The sequence below is a fragment of the Lissotriton vulgaris genome, chromosome 2_1 (assembly GCF_964263255.1).
Source record: "Lissotriton vulgaris chromosome 2_1, aLisVul1.2, whole genome shotgun sequence".
Taxonomy (NCBI): Eukaryota; Metazoa; Chordata; class Amphibia; order Caudata; family Salamandridae; genus Lissotriton; species Lissotriton vulgaris.
This window is the reverse complement of record NC_141687.1, coordinates 1063846731-1063865487: the sequence shown is the minus strand read 5'-3', so window position 1 is coordinate 1063865487 and position 18757 is coordinate 1063846731. Positions and strand designations below refer to the sequence as shown.

Below are 18757 nucleotides of genomic sequence, written 5' to 3'. Positions count from 1 at the left end.
ACTGTTTATTTTCATAACACTTGTGTGGTGTCCTTTCACTTGGTGTTCAAGGGGTATATGTGGTATAACAGCTGGCTTAACACGCCCTCTCGAGTCTTTAGCCTTAGACTGCTTGTATCCACGCTACTAGGATAGCTGGTCTATAAGGTTGACTTACAACCAATCATCAATAAGGGTTGCTGGACTGATACATAGTGTTCACTAGAATAGTGAGCACTGCATATCAGGCCACCTTCTCACAGCTCCCACCCCAGGGGTCCAGAATGCAAATGCTACTTACCAGTATGCATCTGTTCTTGGCATGTAGGGCTGCTGACATTCATATCTGTGCATAGTCCGCCACCTAGTGTTGGGTCCGGATGATTGCACATTGTTGTCCTGGAAGAGTCTTCGAAGTATCACGAGATAGGTGGCTCCTCCCCTGGACTACAGTGCGCATGGGCATCGCCTCCATCCCCAGATTGTTTTTAGCCATTGGCAGAGATGGAGTGAGAAGTGAGTGATGACCATGCTATGAGCATATATGTGTATATGAATACATACTGCAGCTGCTACAGGCGCCGGGGAGGAGGGTGGGCGATATGAATGTCAGCAGCCCTACATGCCAAGAACAGATGCATACTGGTAAGTAGCATTTGCAGTTCGAGGCATGTGGGCTGCTGAATTCATATCTGTGCATAGAATACATAGCAGTCCCTCCATTAGCGGCGGCCGCCCGTGCCAGCTGCAGCAGTCTGAAAAAGTGTTTTTAGAACAGCCTGACCAACAGCTGCCTGTTGTTTTGAATGCACGTCTACACAGTAGTGCAGTAGTGCTTAGTGAAAGTATGAGTGGTTGCCCTGTGATTGGGGGTGTGGGAATCTGGCGGCGAAGCTTTGGCATTTTGCGTTCTCCTTTGTGGCGAACAGGTCTATCTCTGGATGACCCCACCTTTGGAAGTACGGTTGGAGTACTGATGGATGTAACTCCCACTCGTGCATCTGATGGCTGTGTCTGCTGAGCAGATCCGCCATTTGATTGTCCTTGCCTGGGAGATGTTCTGCCATGAGAAAGATGTTCCTCTGAATGGCCCACTTCCACATGCTCTGAGCCAGATGAGACAGCTGTGGAGAGTGTGTGCCTCCCTGCTTCTGGATGTAGTACATGGCCGTCATGTTGTCCGTCCGGATCAACACGACCTTGTTGCACAGATGTACTTTGAACGCCTTTAAGGCCATGAAGATTGCCATCAGTTCCAACACATTGATGTGCATCTTCCTTTGCTGAAGTGTCCATAGTCCCTGCACAGTGTAGTGGAGTACATGCGCTCCCCATCCCTGGAGAGAGGCGTCCGTTGTCAGGATGATCTGTGGGACAGGCTCTTGGAATGGTCGGCCCTTGCAAAGGTTTTGTGGATTCCACCAATGCAGAGAGTTGTATGCCCGACCGCTCACCAACACTAGGTCTGTTAGTTGCCCATGAGCCTGAGTCCACTGACGTGCTAGGCACTCCTGAAGCGGACGCATATGTAGTCTCGCGTGCGGGACAATGGAGATGCAGGAGGCCATCATGCCTATCAACTGCATGAACACCTTCGCCGGAAGCGAGTGCTGGGGTCTGAACCGTTGGATCAGCGCCTGGATACTGGCGATTCTCACTGAATTCGGCTGCGCAGTGGCTGCCAGAGTATCGATCGTCGCGCCCAGGTACTGTCGCACGTGGGCGGGCTGGAGATGGGACTTTGGGTAGTTCAGAGAGAATCCCAGATCGTGCAGGAGATGAATGGTGCGTGACACGTGGTCCACGCACTGCTGCTCCGTCTTTGCCTGAATAAGCCAGTCGTCTAGATACGGAAAGACATGGATGTGCTGGCGACGGAGATGCGCCGCCACAGTCGCTAGGCACTTTGTAAATACTCTCGGTGCCGTGGTGACCCCGAACGGCAGGACTCTGAACTGGTAATGCTGGTCTAAGATCTTGAATCTGAGATACTTTCTGTGTGAAGGATGCAGGGGAATATGGAAATAGGCATCCTTCAGATCCAGCGTTGCTAGGAAGTCCCCTTGCTGAAGCAGGGGAAGCACCTGCTGCAATGTGAGCATATGGAAGTGCTCCGAGTTGATGTACCAGTTCAGGGGCCTGAGGTCCAGGATCGGCCTGAGTGATCCGTCCTTTTTGGGGATTAGAAAATACAGGGAGTAAACTCCTGTTCCCCGTTCTTGCAATGGAACGAGCTCTATTGCCCCTTTTTGCAGCATGACCAGTACTTCTTGCTGCAACAAGGTCAAATGCTCGTCGGACATAGCACGGCCTCTTGGCGGTATGTCCGGTGGAATGGACGTAAGTTCTAGACAGTACCCGCACTGGATAATAGACCTCACCCACCTGTCCGTGGTGATGGACCTCCACGCCGGCAGGAACTGCTGGAGTCTCCCCCCGACAGGTGTCGTGTGATCGGGGGGGAGTGACAAGACGTCACTGCTTGTTGGAGGCGGTGGACCTGGAGGCATTGTTTCCACGTCCCCTGCCTTTGATATTATTGCCTCTGTAGCCACCCCTGCCCTTGTTGTTGTTATACGAGGACTGGGTGTTACCCTTGTAGTATTGCGTTGACTGGGATGCCTGGCCCCTTGAGGTGCCTCTTGAATTGGAGCGGCGAAAAGAACTCCCCCGAAACTGCTGGCTTTGCAAAGCCCCCATAGACTTGGCAGTTTCGGTATCTTTCTTCATCTTTTCTAGGGAGGCATCCACCTCAGGGCCGAACAGATGGTCAGGATTCACTGTTTGACCCAATATAGTGGTTTGTATGTCGGGTTTGAACCCAGAAATTCGAAGCCAGGCATGGCGTCTAAGTAAAACGCTAGTATTGATAGCCCTGGAGGCAGTGTCTGCCACGTCAAGGGCACATTTGATGGATGCATTTGTTATAAGTTTACCCTCCTGAATGAGCATCTCCCCCGCCTCCTTGTATTGGTCAGGCAAGTGTTGCAGGATGGCCTCTAATGTGTCGTAATGGGCCCTATCATAACGTGCAAGCAGGGCTTGGGTGTTAGAGATCCTCCATATGTTTGCTGCCTGCGCAGCAATGCGTTTGCCTGATGCCTCAAATATTTTGGATTCCTTATCTGGGGGAGGAGCATCACCAGTAGTCTGCGAATTCGCCCTTTTTCGAGCGTTGGACACCACCAGGGAGTCCAATGGCAAATGTCCCTTAATGTACGTGGGGTCCGTGGGCGCCGCCTTATACTTCCTGTCGATGCGAGGGTTGACCACCCGCGCCCGGGTGGGTTCCTTGAACACCTCCTGTGCATGCTTCAGCACCCCTTTAAGCATCGGCAGTGTCTTGACTTGTTTTTCGGCTACCGAGAAGGTGTCGACCAAGAAATCGGCATCCACGGGGTCGGAGTGCAGTTCGACGTCGTGGTTCGCTGCAGCTCTCTCTATTAATGCATTGAATGCCGCCGAGTCCTCCGTCGGGGACGTCTTCGCGGCGAAAAGTTGAGTGTCCTGGCCCGACTGCGGGTCGTCTGCGTCGCCTCCTGCTGTCCAGGGCACATGCTCCTCTTCCGGATCCGAATACGCAGGATAGTTGTACTCATCCTCTTCCTCGTCCACCTCGGGCACGGGGGAGTGTGCCGGCGAGTGTTCCGGGGCCTGTGGAGACAGAGGTTCCATCAGAGCCGAAGAGTCTCTCTTGTTCTTGAGTGGAATCCTAAAAGGTTCCAAGGCCGGCTCCGATGTAATCTTTCGCTTGAGGAGCGATAATTTCCCGGTGTTGGCGTCGATGATCACCTCACGACGTTCCTCCACCGCCAGCGGTTGGAGCCGAAGCTTCGATACCACCAATGCAGCCTTCGGCGTCAACACTTCTTGAGAGTGTCCGCTCTGCTTAGGCGCGAAAGCCTTGGGCGCCGACTTGGGAGGAAGGGTAAAACGAATGGGCGTTTGTTCCTTGGCAGGCTTCGGCGTGGGCTTAGGCACTACAGTGTCCTGGCTGGGAACCACAGTAGACTGTTGGATCCGCCTTAAGGATTCTCCCACCTTCTTTGTAAGGGATGCCGAGGGCTGAACCGTCTCGAGCGACTCTTCGTCTCCGAGAGCCCGGTCGTCGGTAGGCCTCTTCTTCGGTGCCGACGCCCCATGGCCTGGCGCACCGTCGGCGTGACGCTTCTTCGAAGCCGTCTTCGGGTCCGCGACCTTTTTCGGTGCCGACGCAGCCGCGTCGGGTGCCTTCACCTTCGGCGCCGACCCCAAAGGCTTCGGGTCGGCCATTTTGGCGCGGCTCTTGTGGTCGGCCATCTTGGCGTGGCTCTTCAAGTCGGCCATTTTGGGTTTCGTGGAAGTTGACGCCTCCAGAACCTTCTTCACTAGCGCCACTTTCGGTTTCGGTTTCGCATCCGAAGGGGCGAGACCAGTTGGCTTCACTTTCGGTTTCGTGGCAGAAATGTCCGTGACCGGGCCCGGGGGCGGGGACGTAGGACTTAAAGTTAGATCTTGGGTAAGGCCCGAAGGCGATCCCTCGACCTGGGCCGTATGACGGGGAGTAACCCCGGAGTCTGGTTGGGGATGCTCTTCCTCCGAGCTATCACCCATCGTGGCACAAATCAGTTCGTCGTCCCCTACCTCACCGGAGACTTCGTCGTAGGCCTCCTCATCCGCGTCATAGGTCTCTTCCTCAGACGCGGGGCCAGAGTCCGATCCTTGTACGTCGTCCGCTTCCTCGACAGATTCCTGAAAGATGTCATCAGGCGGGGGCGCCGAAGCCGACAATTGAGCCTGGAGCCGATTAGCCCGGCGAATCTTCAGAGTCTTCTTACTCCTAAATTTGGAACACGCCATGCAGGTGTCTTCACGGTGATCCGGTGACAAGCATGTATTGCACACGGGGTGCACGTCGAGGTGCGAGTATTTAGAGTGACACAGCGGACACTTTTTGAATGGAGTCCGCTCCATAGCAAAGGGTGTAGTGTAGGCCCGTCCGCGTCGAAAGCACGTGGAAGGGTTGTAGGAGATCGGAGCTGAGAGTCAGTAAGAAACCCGAACGCAACTAAACCGACGCCCAGCCTAAAGACCTTTTGGCCTCGAGTAAAAGTCGAACAACTATCGGTTCCGATAGAGGGAACCGAAAACACATCCGAACCCGATGGCGGAAAAAAACAATCTGGGGATGGAGGCGATGCCCATGCGCACTGTAGTCCAGGGGAGGAGCCACCTATCTCGTGATACTTCGAAGACTCTTCCAGGACAACAATGTGCAATCATCCGGACCCAACACTAGGTGGCGGACTATGCACAGATATGAATTCAGCAGCCCACATGCCTCGAACACATGTCTTGTGGTGGCACGCTGGTGTTTACCAGCCGGGGAACCCAACAGAGGCTGCTTATTTTTCCAGGGGTATCTCTAAGATGCCCTCTGAGGGCATTGTACAATAAGTCCCACACTGCCATCAGTGTGGGTTTATTATGCGAATTCAGTAAAGCCATTACGGTGCTGTGGAGTTCGTAATGACAAACTTCCAGACCATATACTTAGGCTTAACTGCACTTATAATGTCTAAGAATGGACTTAGACACTTTAGGGGTACAGTGCTCATGCACCTGTACCTTCACCAGGGGTATAGTGCACCCAGCTAGAGAAGTGACTTATCTATATCATAGGCAGTGGGTTGCAGGAACGGTACACAGGTATGTGTGCCATGCCAAATCATCACTTTTCTCTGCACCAAAACACACAGTCTGCAATGGCAGTGTGTGTTAAGGTACAGGACCTCTAAGGGTGGCACAATGTGTGCTGCAGCCCTTAGAGGCCTTCCCTGTTCACAGTGCCTTTGGTACCCATGGCACCTTTTACAAGGGACTTACATGTGTGGCCAGAGGGGTGCCAATTATGGGTAAAGTTGTAGTTTTGGGAAATAACACAGGTCCTGGGAACCAGATCGGTAGGAACCCGGGGCACATCAAGTCAAGGATCAGAAATCTGGCAAAAAGTGTGCATGGGTGGGGGGAACTGCAACATAAACCCACTTTCCTACACAGATGTATAGGGGAAGTAGTTAATTTGCCATTGCTTTTCATGGCAAAGTCATGCTATCAATGCACGAGTGCTCTGCCAATCTGCAGTGGCAGACTCGTTTTACTTGGGGGACTTCCAAGGTGGCACAATCAGTGCTACAAGCCCTGGCGTATTTATTTTATTTATAACGTTTTATACCCTCTAACTTACCTGCCCTGGGTACCAACGTACCATATACTACGGACTTAAAGGTAAATTAGCCACTTCCAATTGGGAACAGCCAATTCCACATACACTTTAGGGTTGGGGCACTGGCACAGAGGTCTGGTTAGCAGGCAGCAGTGAACTATCTGAGATGAAAAACCAGCAGCATTGGTCAAAAAACTGTGGGGTGATCATACAAAAATAGGCATTTCCTTAAAAAAGTACACATCAGAAATCATTCTATTTCAGAATTAAGAACTTCCTTGCATTATACTCTTCCCATTTACTACAATTGCCTTTACTCAGAATCCTAAAACGTCCCCCAATACACCACTCCCTTCTCAGCTTCACACTTTCTCACCTCGAACACAACTGTCAACCTGCATATTCATGTAGCACAGCATTATAAAATTGTACAAAAATTCAAGCAGGATGAGAATATATTTGGTTGAAAACACAATAGGAGATTATAGGCAAATGTACTTGGTCTACCCATCTCTCTCAATACAACAGAGGTGCAATAACCTGCAATTCACACGGGTAAATCTTAATAGCCTAGAACTTCTGGAATCACTTACATCGCCCTTGATAAGGTCCCGGTGCTTCTGACAGTACACCTTCTTGTCATCCAGGAAAACACAGTTCTTTGCTCGCGAACACATAAAGTGATAGTTGCTGGTGCAAGATGTTAGACAGCAGCCCACCGTGGCCCCTGGCCTCAAGCAATGCTCGCACCGCTGCATATAAAGGAGAAGAGAAACAAAAACATAGTTCTCAAGTGGAACAACTAACATGCATCATTATAATACTTTAATAATACCCTTGTCTGGGCTCCAGATATCATCTGTAGGACCTTGTAGCAGTAGGCTGAGCAGTGAGTGAATACCATGGTTCACTGTTGGGCCATAATAAAGGACAGTTTCTGTCACAGAATACTTACTTTCCTAGACAAACAAATTAATTCTCTTTGGTAATGCATTATGTGGTAGAGACTAGCTGCAAGTTCTTTACCTTAGAATTATCTTCAAGCGTCAGACTGGATCCAGAATTTTTTCCGGGAGCAGTACCCCTGCATGCCGATAGATTGCGCTGCGCAGCTCCGCGTGGCGGGGTCAGCACCAGAAGTGACATTCACGGTGATTATCTAGGGGCCACACAGGCAGGCTGACATCCGTTACTTTTTGCGACTTTCCACACCAAAAGCTACAAAGTATACTGACCACTGGTGTGGAAAACTAATGCTCTGAAATGGGAAAGCTCTGTCCCTAAAAATCTGTTTACAGAGTGGGGAGGATGGGTGGGTCTGTAAGGAATCTGCAGCTAGATAGATGTTCTACCAGATGCATTGGACTAACTAAATGTCGGTTTATATGAAGAGCAATAGAATATAAGCCTAGAAAAGAAACAAATGAAAATAATGATGAATAAAAGAAATCTGTGAAACCAGAGAATTGTGATAATTATGGAATTCTGGCACGCCAGAAGATGAATGAGTGGAGCGCCAGGGGATGCTTCTAATGTTTATTGGGAGCACAACTTGTGTTCTACCAGATAAGGCATTACTGAAGGTAAGTAACTTGTTCATCTGATAGAGACTTCTATCTGCAAATTCCTTACCTTAGAACAGGTACCCAAGCAATATCTCCCCAGAGTTGGGTCTGCAAGCCAACGCACATGACAAAAAGTGCTGCAGATCCGAAAGGGCAAAATGCCCATCGCTACGGTTTGGACTGTCCATACAGGAGTTTTTAGTAAACGTGTGCAGTTAAGCTCACATTGCCGCCTGGCAGATATCCAGGACTGGAACTCTGTGAGCTAACCTAGTTGTTACAGCTTTAGCTTTGGAGGAATGAGCATGTGCACCTTTAGGGAGTTGCTTTATAGCCAATCTGTAGCAGATTTTGATACAGAGTATGATCCATCGTGAGATGGTCCTTTTCTGTATGATCCATGTCTTCCTCGCTTGGACATACCCGACAAACAGTTGGTCATCCATCCCGAACTCATGTGCGATCAAGGTAGAACAGCAACGCTCTTTATGGGTCCAGACGGTGAAGTTGCACTTCTTCTGTGGAGAGATGAGGCGAAGCGTATAAAGTAGAAAGAGTGGCGATGGACTGGCTTACATAAAATGGAGTGACCACTTTTTTGAAGAAAGTAAGCTCCTGTACGAAGCACCAGTATGTCTAAGTAGATGGTAAGATAAGGAGGCTTGGATGACAAGTTCTGAAGCTCACTCTGGTAGATAGTACTGCAACCGGGAAGACCGTCTTGATGGTGAGGAGCCTGAGTAAACAATTGCCTAGAGGCTTAGTGGAGGAGTGTGGCTCAATGGTTAGAGCGGCAGACCCTGATGCAGAGGTCTGGCCCGGGACCAGGGTTCAATTCCCGCCTCGGCGGGTCTTGGACTCAATTTCCCTCGGACCTGATAATTTTCTCCTTGGTGCCTAATCTAATCATGGGTCCCACGCTGCAACTCTGGGCAATAGCTTGCTTAATCTCCACAATGGCCCCAACAGCGCTGGGATGCCTGTCTTCACCTTGGGGGTGCCCAGGAGTGGACATCTCACAGGGAAAAGCCAGGAAGGGTTCCACAGCGGTATGAGTACAGCGCCAGGACACCACAGCTGGGGTAGCAGTGCGCTATACAAGTACGATATTTAATTTAATTAAAGGGAGTGCACGTAAGGAAAAAGACGACGAGATTGAGGTCCCACTGCGGTATAACAAAGGGAGAAGGTGGAAACAAATGTAAACCTTCAGAAACCTATGTGCAAAAGGGGATTTGAAGACAGATGACTGATCAGGTAACCGCTGAAATGGCGAAGAGATAGCCATTCAGAGTGCCAAGAGCAGAGCCTTGCTGGGCAAGGGAAAGGATGAACAGAAGAACCTGAGAAAGAGGGCCAGAAAGGGGATATATTTTTCTTTCTGTATATCATGCCATAAATGTTGCCCAACGGCAGGCGTAAACCGTCTTGGTGGAGGAATGCCTGTCCGCCACTGGCTGCCAAGGTAATGTCAAAGACCTCGGGAGGAAAGTCGAAAGCCTTCAACTGTTGCTGCCTAATTTCCACATAAGAAGGCAGAGCGTTGATCGGTTCAGGCGGAGAACCCTGCCCTGCTGCTGCGACAGAAGATCCTCCCAAAGGGACAGCCTGATCAGAGGATTGACGGCTTCGCTCAATAGCTTGGGATACCAGATTATCCGTGACCAATCCGGAGCCACATGGATGACTTGGGTCTTGTTATTCCTGATCTTATTGAGAACTAGGGGCAGGAGTGGATGGGGGGAAAGGCATACAGGAGACCAGAGTTCCACTCGAGATGAAAAGCGTCTTAAAGAGAGAGCCGCTTTGGAAACTCCAGCGTGCAGAACTGCTGATATTGTGCATTCTAGTCGGTGGCAAACAGATCTAACCAAGACTCTCCCCACTGCTAAAAGAGACCATGCCTCACCTCCGGATGGATACGCCATTTATGAACCGAGAGTATCTTCGGCTGAGTTTGTCCGCTCTGGCATTCAGAAAACCTGCCAGATGTTGAACCACCAGGGATATGCCCTACTGTTCCAGCCATGTCTAGAGACGCAGGACCCCTTGACAAAGGGTTTATGACCCCATACTACTCTGTTTGTTGCAGTATCATATGGCGGTTGTGTTGGTCGGTGAGTCTGGATTCCACTGGAGACCTAAGTCCTCTGATATCCACCTCTCCTAGGTGGCAGCCCAATCAGAGGTGTGACGCATCTGTCACTAAAGTGAGATCTAGTTGGGGAAGGGAGAGAGGTCTGCCACTGATCCAATCATGATTTGCAAACCCCCACATCCGAGCTTTCGCAGTTCCCTTCGAGATCTGGACCATGTCGGAGAGATTCCCCTGATGATGCGCCCACTGGAACTTCAGGTCCCACTGCTGAGCCTGCATATGCCAATAGGCATGTGCCACCAGTAGGATACAGGAGGCAATGAGGCCCAGCAGCCTCAGTACCTTTCTCACCAAAATCCAGGATAGAAGCTGAAACATTGGTATCATAGGCTGAAAATCCTGGACTCGCCATTCTGGAGGATAGGCTCGAAACTTCGACGTGTCCAGAATAGCTGAAATGAAAGGGAATGTCAGAGGGAGTCAGGTGTGACTTTGGAACATTGATGATGAATACCAGCAAAGGGAAGAGGTCCGTCGTAGTGGTGGGAGAAGACAGCCTGAGGTGAGCCCGCCTTCAACAGCCAATTGTGGAGGTAGGTGAAGACTGGCAACCCTAATCTCCACAGATGAGCTGCAACCACTGCCATCACCTTGGAGAACACCTGAGGGGCTCTGGCAAAGCCAAAGGGGAGCACAACAAACAGAGTGCTTTTGGCCCATAGTGAACAGTAGGTAACACCTGTGGACAGGCAGGACGGGAATATGGAAATAAGTCTCCTGCAAGTCCAATGCTACCATCCAGTCTCCTGGGTCCAGGGCAGACAGGACTTGAGCAAAAACGAGCATTTTAAACTTCTTCTTGAGGAAGAAGTTGAGAGAGTGCAGGTCTAGGTTAGTCCAACTGCCTTCATCCTGCTTAGGAACCAGAAAGTAGGGTGAATAAGAATTAGTTACTTACCTGTAATCCTAGTTCTCTTCCAGGGTTATACTCATTAAAGTCATAAGCACTGAATTATCTTCGCCCATGAGCGGGCCCCGGAACACATAATTGTTTAGTTTAGTCAATACCACTTAATGTGGTATTGACTAAACTAATGGGTCCCCCATTTGAGCCGATACATAAAGCCTCTTTGCAACACCTGTCTTGGAAAGTAGCGTTCCTGGTGGCCATTACTTCTGCTCGTAGGGTGAGCGAAATCCAGGCTTTGTGTTGCAATGAACCGTACACAGTTTTTCATGGAAACAAGAGTGGTGCTCAGGACTCATCCTGCTTTCCTACCTAAGGTGGTGTCGGATTTTCATATTAACCAATCCATAATATTGCCTACTTTCTTTCCGAACCCTTCAAGTCCGGCAGAACGGACTTTACATTCATTAGATCTAAAAAGGGTTTCGAAATTTTACTTAGATAAAACAAAGTCTTTGAGACAGACGGACCGTCTGTTTGTGAACTATGGTCCAACAAATACTGGTTTGGCAGCATCCAAGAGATCCATTTCTAGGTGGATAGTGTCTTGTATCTTACTGGCTTATCAGCTAGCCCACAAGTCTTTATCAGGTAGACCTAGGGCTTATTCTACGAGGGGAAAAGCTTCTACCACATCTCTCCTTAGGAATGTGGCTATGTCAGAGATATGTAAAGCAGCTACTTGGCGTTCAGTGCATACGTTTACACGCCATTACTGTTTGGATTCTGATGCACAGACTGATGCACAAGTGGGACAAGCATCACTCAGAAATTTGTTTGCTAATACTAGTTAAACACTGTGATTTTAAAGTATGACTATGCTTTTATCTGTTCGCCCGCTTCTGGTCGGTATGAGCTTGCTACTCTATTCAGTGCTTATGACTATTAATGAGTATCCCCTGGAAGAGAAGGATTAGTTACTTACCTGTAATCCTAGTTCTCTTCCAGGGGTATACTCATTAAAGTCATAAGCACCCTCCCGCCTCCCCGGGCGAGCAGTAGCATTAAGGTTTAAAGTTTCAATATGTTTTAAGTGCAGATTCCTGCTAAAGTTTACTGTACCGTACAAAAGAACTGACCTAACTGTCACCTGGAGGCCTTAAAGGCAAAGTGTGCAGATTCTCTGGGGCCTTAAAGGCAGGGTGCCAGTCTGATTTTCTGTACACAGACATTTTTTCATATGCAGCTCTTTTAGGCTAATAACTGTTTACAACAGGTTCTTTGATGAAAATAAAAGGCTTTTCATGGCTATGAAATGCATTTTAGACTCATGCCTGTTTATTGCATTTATATACAGCATATTTTCATGCTTCAGAACGTGTAAGGTTTGGTTTGATTAGCCTATGTGTTAATGTTAGGCTGAATATTATGGTTATTATACATGTATATGTGTATAATTACTTAGTACTTTTGGTTATATTTACACATATATATGTATATTGTTTATGTGTTCCGGGTCCCCGCTCATGGGCGGAGATAATTCAGTGCTTATGACTATTAATGAGTATCCCCTGGAAGAGAACATCCATTACCCACTTCTAGCATTGGCACCCTCACTATGGTTCCTTTGGCCAAAAAAGTCATTAACTTCCTGGCAGAGAAGAGATAGGTGGTCCTCCGTCAGTATGTTGTAAGTATGTTGCATGGAGGGAGGAGTAATCTCAACGGGGAGGGAGTAGCCCATTTGTAAAATCTCCAAAACCCACCTGTCAGATGGTATGGACTGCCAGTGTGGCAGGTGATAGTGAATCCTGCCACTCAATGGGTGACCATGATGTCAAACAGGCAGACTAGGAGGGTTTGGAGGCTGCAGCAGCTGTGGGGTTAGGGACTGACCAGACCATTGGCCACCCGACCCACAGGGCCGGCAGGTACTGAGGCTGGAAAGCTCATACATGGGGTGGCTAGGCAAGTAAGGATGCAGCTGTATGACCCTTCCATGGCCATGTAAGGAGAAAAAGGTGAATTGAGGGTGGCAGAGGCCATGGAAAGGCCCAAAGACCTGGCGTAGCCCTGCTATTCTTAAAGTGGTCCAGCGCTGAATCCGCCTGGTCTCTGAAGAGACATGAGCCATCAAAGGGCATGTCCAGGAGTGATGTCTGGACATTCCCAGAAAAGCCAGTAGCCCTCAGCCAGGCGTAGGGTCATAGGGCTTTCCGCCTAGTGTGGTTGGTGTCTAATACAGACCTAATGGTGAACTTAGCTGGAACCCTCCCGCAGCAACATCCTAGAAGAGCCCAACTTGGGGCTCCTCCGGGACCGTTCACAGTACATGCCCAGTCTCTTTTTGACATGATCACTTTTTGCCTGGTATTTGATGCAATTTTGACTTAAGTGCACTGGATTCCTGCTAGACAGATCCCCAATGACAGTGGTCTGTCCCTAAAACAAAGTATCTGTGCAATTGTTCCGCAATTGGAAAGGCCTTTAGCGCCCATTTAAGTCCCTAGTAAATGGTGCCCCTGGCACCTAGGGCATGGGTACTAAAGAGGGTCTCTAAGGGCTGCAGCATCTATTGTGCCTCCCTAAGGGACCGACCACCAAACTCATGCAGATTGCTATTGCAGGCTGTGTAAATGGAGCAGACAAAAGTGAAAACAAAACCAGGCACGCCCAGTTTGTCATGCACACAGACACTGCATGCAATATATGTAAGTCACCCCTACTGCAAGCCTTATAGCCGTAAGGCAGGGATAATTATATTACCTGTGAAGACATATCTGCATGAGCAGATATGCCCCTGTGCTGTCTAGTTAAATTGCTAGATAGTACAAGTTAATAGGGAAGCCATCTTAGGTATATGTACTGGGCAATGGTCATTACAAGTTCCTCAGTTACACAAAGTGTCTTAATAAATCTCTACAGATGCTACTAGTGGATTTATTAAGATATGCACCCAGAGGATACCTTAGAGGTGCCCCCTGAAAACCTAACAGCTTCTTACTATGCTAGCTGATTGGTGTCGTCTAGCCTGACACAACAGACAGGCTTCTGACCCCTACAGGCGAGAGACCGTGCACTCTGAGGCCAGAAACTAAGCCTGCTCCAGAAGATGGTGCTCACACCTCCTCCAGCAGGATGGCTAGTGAATTTGCATACCAAAGCCAGGGACTACAAAGCCACTGCCACCTTTGATATGTTACCTAGAAGTGTAAACCCAAATGACGTCACTGGGACCCGGGTATAGAACAGTGGTCCCAGTGAACAATCGAATATACATTAAAAACAAAACATTTCAAAAAAAGGGATGAAAGAATCGCGTTATGCTTAATGTACAGTGTTGTTTAATCACACTGGACAAACAATAATTCATAACATTTGTTAAAAAAGTTTAAAACAGTGTCCCAGGAGGGACAGGGGAAAGGTGAGGGTATTGTGATTGAGATAAGGGTGAGGGAGTGAATGAAACAAGGTGTGTGTCACAAAATCTATTATTTACAAAACAAGAGGGCTCATATTTGAAGCCAAGTTATTAAATACTGTACATTAAGCATAACAGTTCTTTCATCCCTTTTTTTAATTTTATGAAAAAAAAGTTGTTTCTTTTTATGTATATTTAATTGTTCACTGGAACCACTGTTCCAATGTACCTTTGATATGTGACCCTGGCTTCCCTCAGCCTAGGAGATGCCAACCCCTGTCCTGGGGCCAATTTGGCACAAAGATAGGCGAGAAATTAGTTATTTTAGGAGGCGTGGTGCTCTACCAGGCCAGTCACACTCCTAAGGTGGGCTGCCTGGTGTGCCCCACAAAAGGATGGTTCCACCATTTTGATGGAAATAGGAATTCTGGGACAGGGTTGCTGTCTGTCTTTATCCGTAGGAGGTGTTACAATGTCCTTTGGCATAGTTTTCAACACCGAAGGTGGTGTTTTCGGTGTCCTAGGCTGTTTCGAGGAATTGGACGCGTTGGAATCAGGCCTGGTCAGTTTTGGCGCCGAAGACGATGGCTTCGGAGTGGAAGCTGGTCTCGTCGGCTTCGAGGCGTCAGACACTGGCTTCATATTTTTCACTTTAGAAGTCGAGGGTTTCGGAGCCGAGATTTCTTTCGGTTTCGGTGCCGAGGGAGCTTGTGGGATCGGCACGTGCAGCTTGCTCGTTACTGAGCTACCGGAAGGCCTAATGAATGTCTTCGGAGCCGGGCTCGATGGCGGGGCTGTCGAAGTGGTTTTTCGGTCACGACTGGGCCCCGGAGGCGGAGAGTTGACCGTTGCCTTCGATCTGGGTGCTGTGTGTGGTGCAGGGGCAGTAGTACTCACGCGCTGACCCAATGGTATGGAGTCATCTGAGTCGTCTGCCTCTGATACGATTTGGAGATCATCTGAATCTTTTTCGGGAATGAGTGGAACCTCCTCGTCGAAGATATCCACCGGTTCCGGAGCTGATCTCTGCATGTCGTGTCGACGGGCCCTCTGATCGCGGATAGTTTTCTTGGATCGAAAGGACGCGCAGGCTGTACAGCTGGATTTGTTCTGGCGATAAGCACAGGATGCAGACCTCGTGGTGGTCACTGTGTGGAAACTTTGCTCCACACTCGGGGCATCTCTTGAATGGCGTCCTTTCCATGAGGTGTAGGCCTCATGGCGTGGATAGGCCCAACGGCCTGCGCCGACGACCGCAATAGAGCTGATGGAGTCGAAACTGTTAGTTGATATCAAAAGTAGTTTGGTAAGTTTTAGTAAGTTTTTTGCGCTTCGAAGTACTTGAAAAGTCTATTTCTAGTCGTAGCGGAAAACTTTCATCTGAACCCAGTGGCGGAAAAAATCAATCTAAGGATGGAGCCGATGCCCATGCACACTATCGTCCAAGGGAGGAGTCACCTATCTCGTGACTACTAAGACTTCTTCCAAGACGACAACAACATGCAATCATCTGAGCCCAACACCATGTGGCGATCAAATGCTAAGTGTAGTATCTGCAGCTCATATGCCTCGAACATAAACATACAAATACTTGTTATTTTTCAAAATTGGTCTAGAGTTTCTTCTTTAGTGTGTGCCATTTATTGACTTTGTGTGCGTGTGTGTGTTCAACAAATGCCTTAACACTACCCTCTGATAAGCCTAAACTGCTTGCCACACTACCACAAAAGAGAGCATTTGGGATTATTAATTTAAGCCCTGTAAACCAATAAAGGTCGTCTGGACTTTCTACATAGTGTACCTCGTTTTGGAATACTAAATGAAAGGGCAGCTTCGTACAGTGTCCAACACCGCATGGGAATAGTGGCCCAAAAGGCACGTGGTGTTCACCTACTGTAATGCTGGGCTGGTGGACGATAACATTTTCTGGTCTAAATTGTCCAGCCTATTGGCTTCCCGATACAGCCGGGTGGTACAGAATGCACCAGATTTTACATGTAAAGTGGAGGCTTGGACCACCAAGCTCTCCAGGGTAGGTTGTTCTGTGAGGAATTTGGGGTCCCCTCTCCAGGGGATCTCAAATTGAAATTGCCAATTGCATGGCACCCTGCGCGGGGATGCCATGCAATTGTCCTTTTCACAGGAAACCCGTGTTGGTCTTGGACCAGGTCCCAAGCAGGACATCAGTGAGTGCTTTGTTGAATGGGTGAAGAGGTTTGAAAGGGGACACTCCCGGTTGAAGCACTTCTGTCAAGACATTAGTCTTGACTGCCACTAAGGCCAACTAAGGTTCAGGACCTCAGTTGCCCTCCGCACGACCTTAGCAAGGGAAGCTGCCTCCTTCATAGTCATGGTAGGGGGGAGACAGCATGCCAGTATCTAGAAAAGTGTCCAGTCCACTAGCTCCTCCAAGATCCTCACACCAGTCCAACGATTCATAAGGATGGTATTCTTCAGGGTCCAGTGACCATCCACCCATTCTTCATAGTTCTAGCCCATAGGAATAGGGTTCAGGCTCCGGCCTGGATGACATGGCTCCAGTCAGTGCCACAGTCTGGTAATACCCCTTCAGTTCCGTTTCGGGATATAAATTGGTATGGTGGCGAGCGTGTGCCTCTTGACTGGCGCCAGGAAAGGTTGACATGGCACGACCAGTGCCAATCTGGATCCCTCTGAGGATCCCTGTGGCCCGACTTGTACCAGAGCTGCTGGCGTGGGTCCAGTAGGGGCCCCTCCTGAAGACATGGGGCCTGAAGGTGCGCCAGAGGGAACGGGATACTCAAATATGAAGTGCATGGCCTCATAAAACTCTTTGAGCAAAAGTCAAACCGGCTCCTAGAAACGGGGGGAGGCATGACGTTGTCCCAGGTGCTGGCTCAACTGCAGAGCCAGGCCTTGAGTGACACTACTATGTATTGTAAGCAGACATGAAGTCGAAGCACGATTCGACTTTTTTGTGGGACCGAGTCCAATGGCTTGATGACTTAGGAGTGCGACCGCGACCTCCGACTCCGTAACTGTTCCTAGGACCTTCCTCTCCACCGGGACCATGAGCATTGCAGCTTTGCACGTCAAGCCACCAGGAGCTTGAGGGAGCTGTCTCCAGTTCACAAAACGGGGAGGATGGGAAGGTATGTGAGGAATCTGTGTTTAGAGTTTTGACCATCAAGATTGTTACTGAAAGTAAGTAACTTGTTCTTCTGATAGAGACTCATAACCACAGACTCCTCGCCGTTTGAATATATAGTTGGGCACTACTACCCAGGAGGTGGACCTGTCAACCGACCCAAACCAAAAAGTCTTGCAGGACTGAGCGAGCAAAATGCCCATCTCGATGGACTGTACTGTCCAGACAATAGTGCTTTATGACCGTATAGAATGACGTCCACATAGGCGACTGGCAAATGTACAGGGCCAGTACTACATGTGCCAATGCAGTGGTAGCAGAATTGGCTCCGGAGGAATGAGCCTGCAAGATGCTTTTTAGCGATGCAGTAGCAGATCATAGCTTGAGGGGGAGGGTCCTTTTCTGCATGCCTTACCTTTCTTAGACCTAGTAAATTAGAAGAGCTGATCCTCCATTCGGTTGTCGTTGACAATCGATGTAGAAGCTTAGAGCCCTTTTTGGATCTAGCCAATGTAATATCTCCTTATCTTTAGAAGGGTGAGTTGGAGCTAGGAACATCGGGAGGGTGATAGCCTGTCCGATGTGAAAAGGAGTTACCACCTTAGGCAAAAGGAGGCGTGAGTTGGAAGAACCAGCTTATCTAGGTAGAAATTAGTGCAATGAGTTAACTGGGAGAGCCTTAAGCTCATTCACCCTCGGTGCCGATGTTATGGCGACCAGGAAGGCTGTCTTTTGGGTGAACAGCTTAAGAGGACAGCTGTGCATAGGTTCAAAGGGAAAACACATAAGAAAAGTCAAGACTAAATTCAACACCAGATGTATAAAGACTTGGGTGGGATAAGCATAGCTGCCAGAAGGAAATTTACAACCCCAGGAGGAAGGTCAAAGGCACTCAACTGTTGCTGATCAATCTCCAAGCATGTAGGTGGAGTGTGCGCAGGTTAGGGAGCAGGATTCTGCCCTGCTGCTGCGACAGGGGCAGCTGGATCGGAGGAGAGATGCTCATGCCCAGGAGTTTTGGATATCATACTCTCCATGCCTTATCTGGAGCCACTAGGATGACTTGGTCCCGGTCGGTCCTGATCTTCCTCAGAACTCGAGACAGGAGAGTTATTGGCTGAAGGGCATACAGGAGTCCCGAGTTCCACTCTAAGCAAAATGCGTCTCCTAGTACGAGCGGCTTCAGAAATTCCAGCGTGCATAAGTGCAGACATTGAGCGTTCTCTGCGGTGATGACTATATCAAGTCAAGGTTCTCCTGAGTCATGGAAGAGACACTGCGCCACCCCTAGATATAACCTCCATTTCTGAGCCACAAGGTGTCAACAGCTGAGTTTGTCCACCCTGGTTTACAAAGATTCTGCCAGGTGCTGCAATACCAAGTAAACTGCCTAGCGTTCCAGTCACGTCTAAAATACAGGGCCTCTGTGCACAGGGTCCACAACCCCACCCCACC

At 49.1% G+C, this 18757-nt stretch overlaps 1 protein-coding gene across 2 annotated transcripts in view; it reads right to left on the bottom strand.

The window, feature by feature from the left end:
- KMT2A (lysine methyltransferase 2A) overlaps positions 1 to 18757 on the bottom strand; it is a 1431261-nt gene that overhangs the window by 418836 nt on the left and 993668 nt on the right. For both annotated transcript variants that reach the window (XM_086956712.1, XM_086956713.1), the window contains exon 22: positions 6778 to 6936. In XM_086956712.1, coding sequence (XP_086812838.1) covers positions 6778 to 6936 — 159 coding nt within the window. The remainder of the gene's footprint in view (positions 1 to 6777; positions 6937 to 18757) is intronic.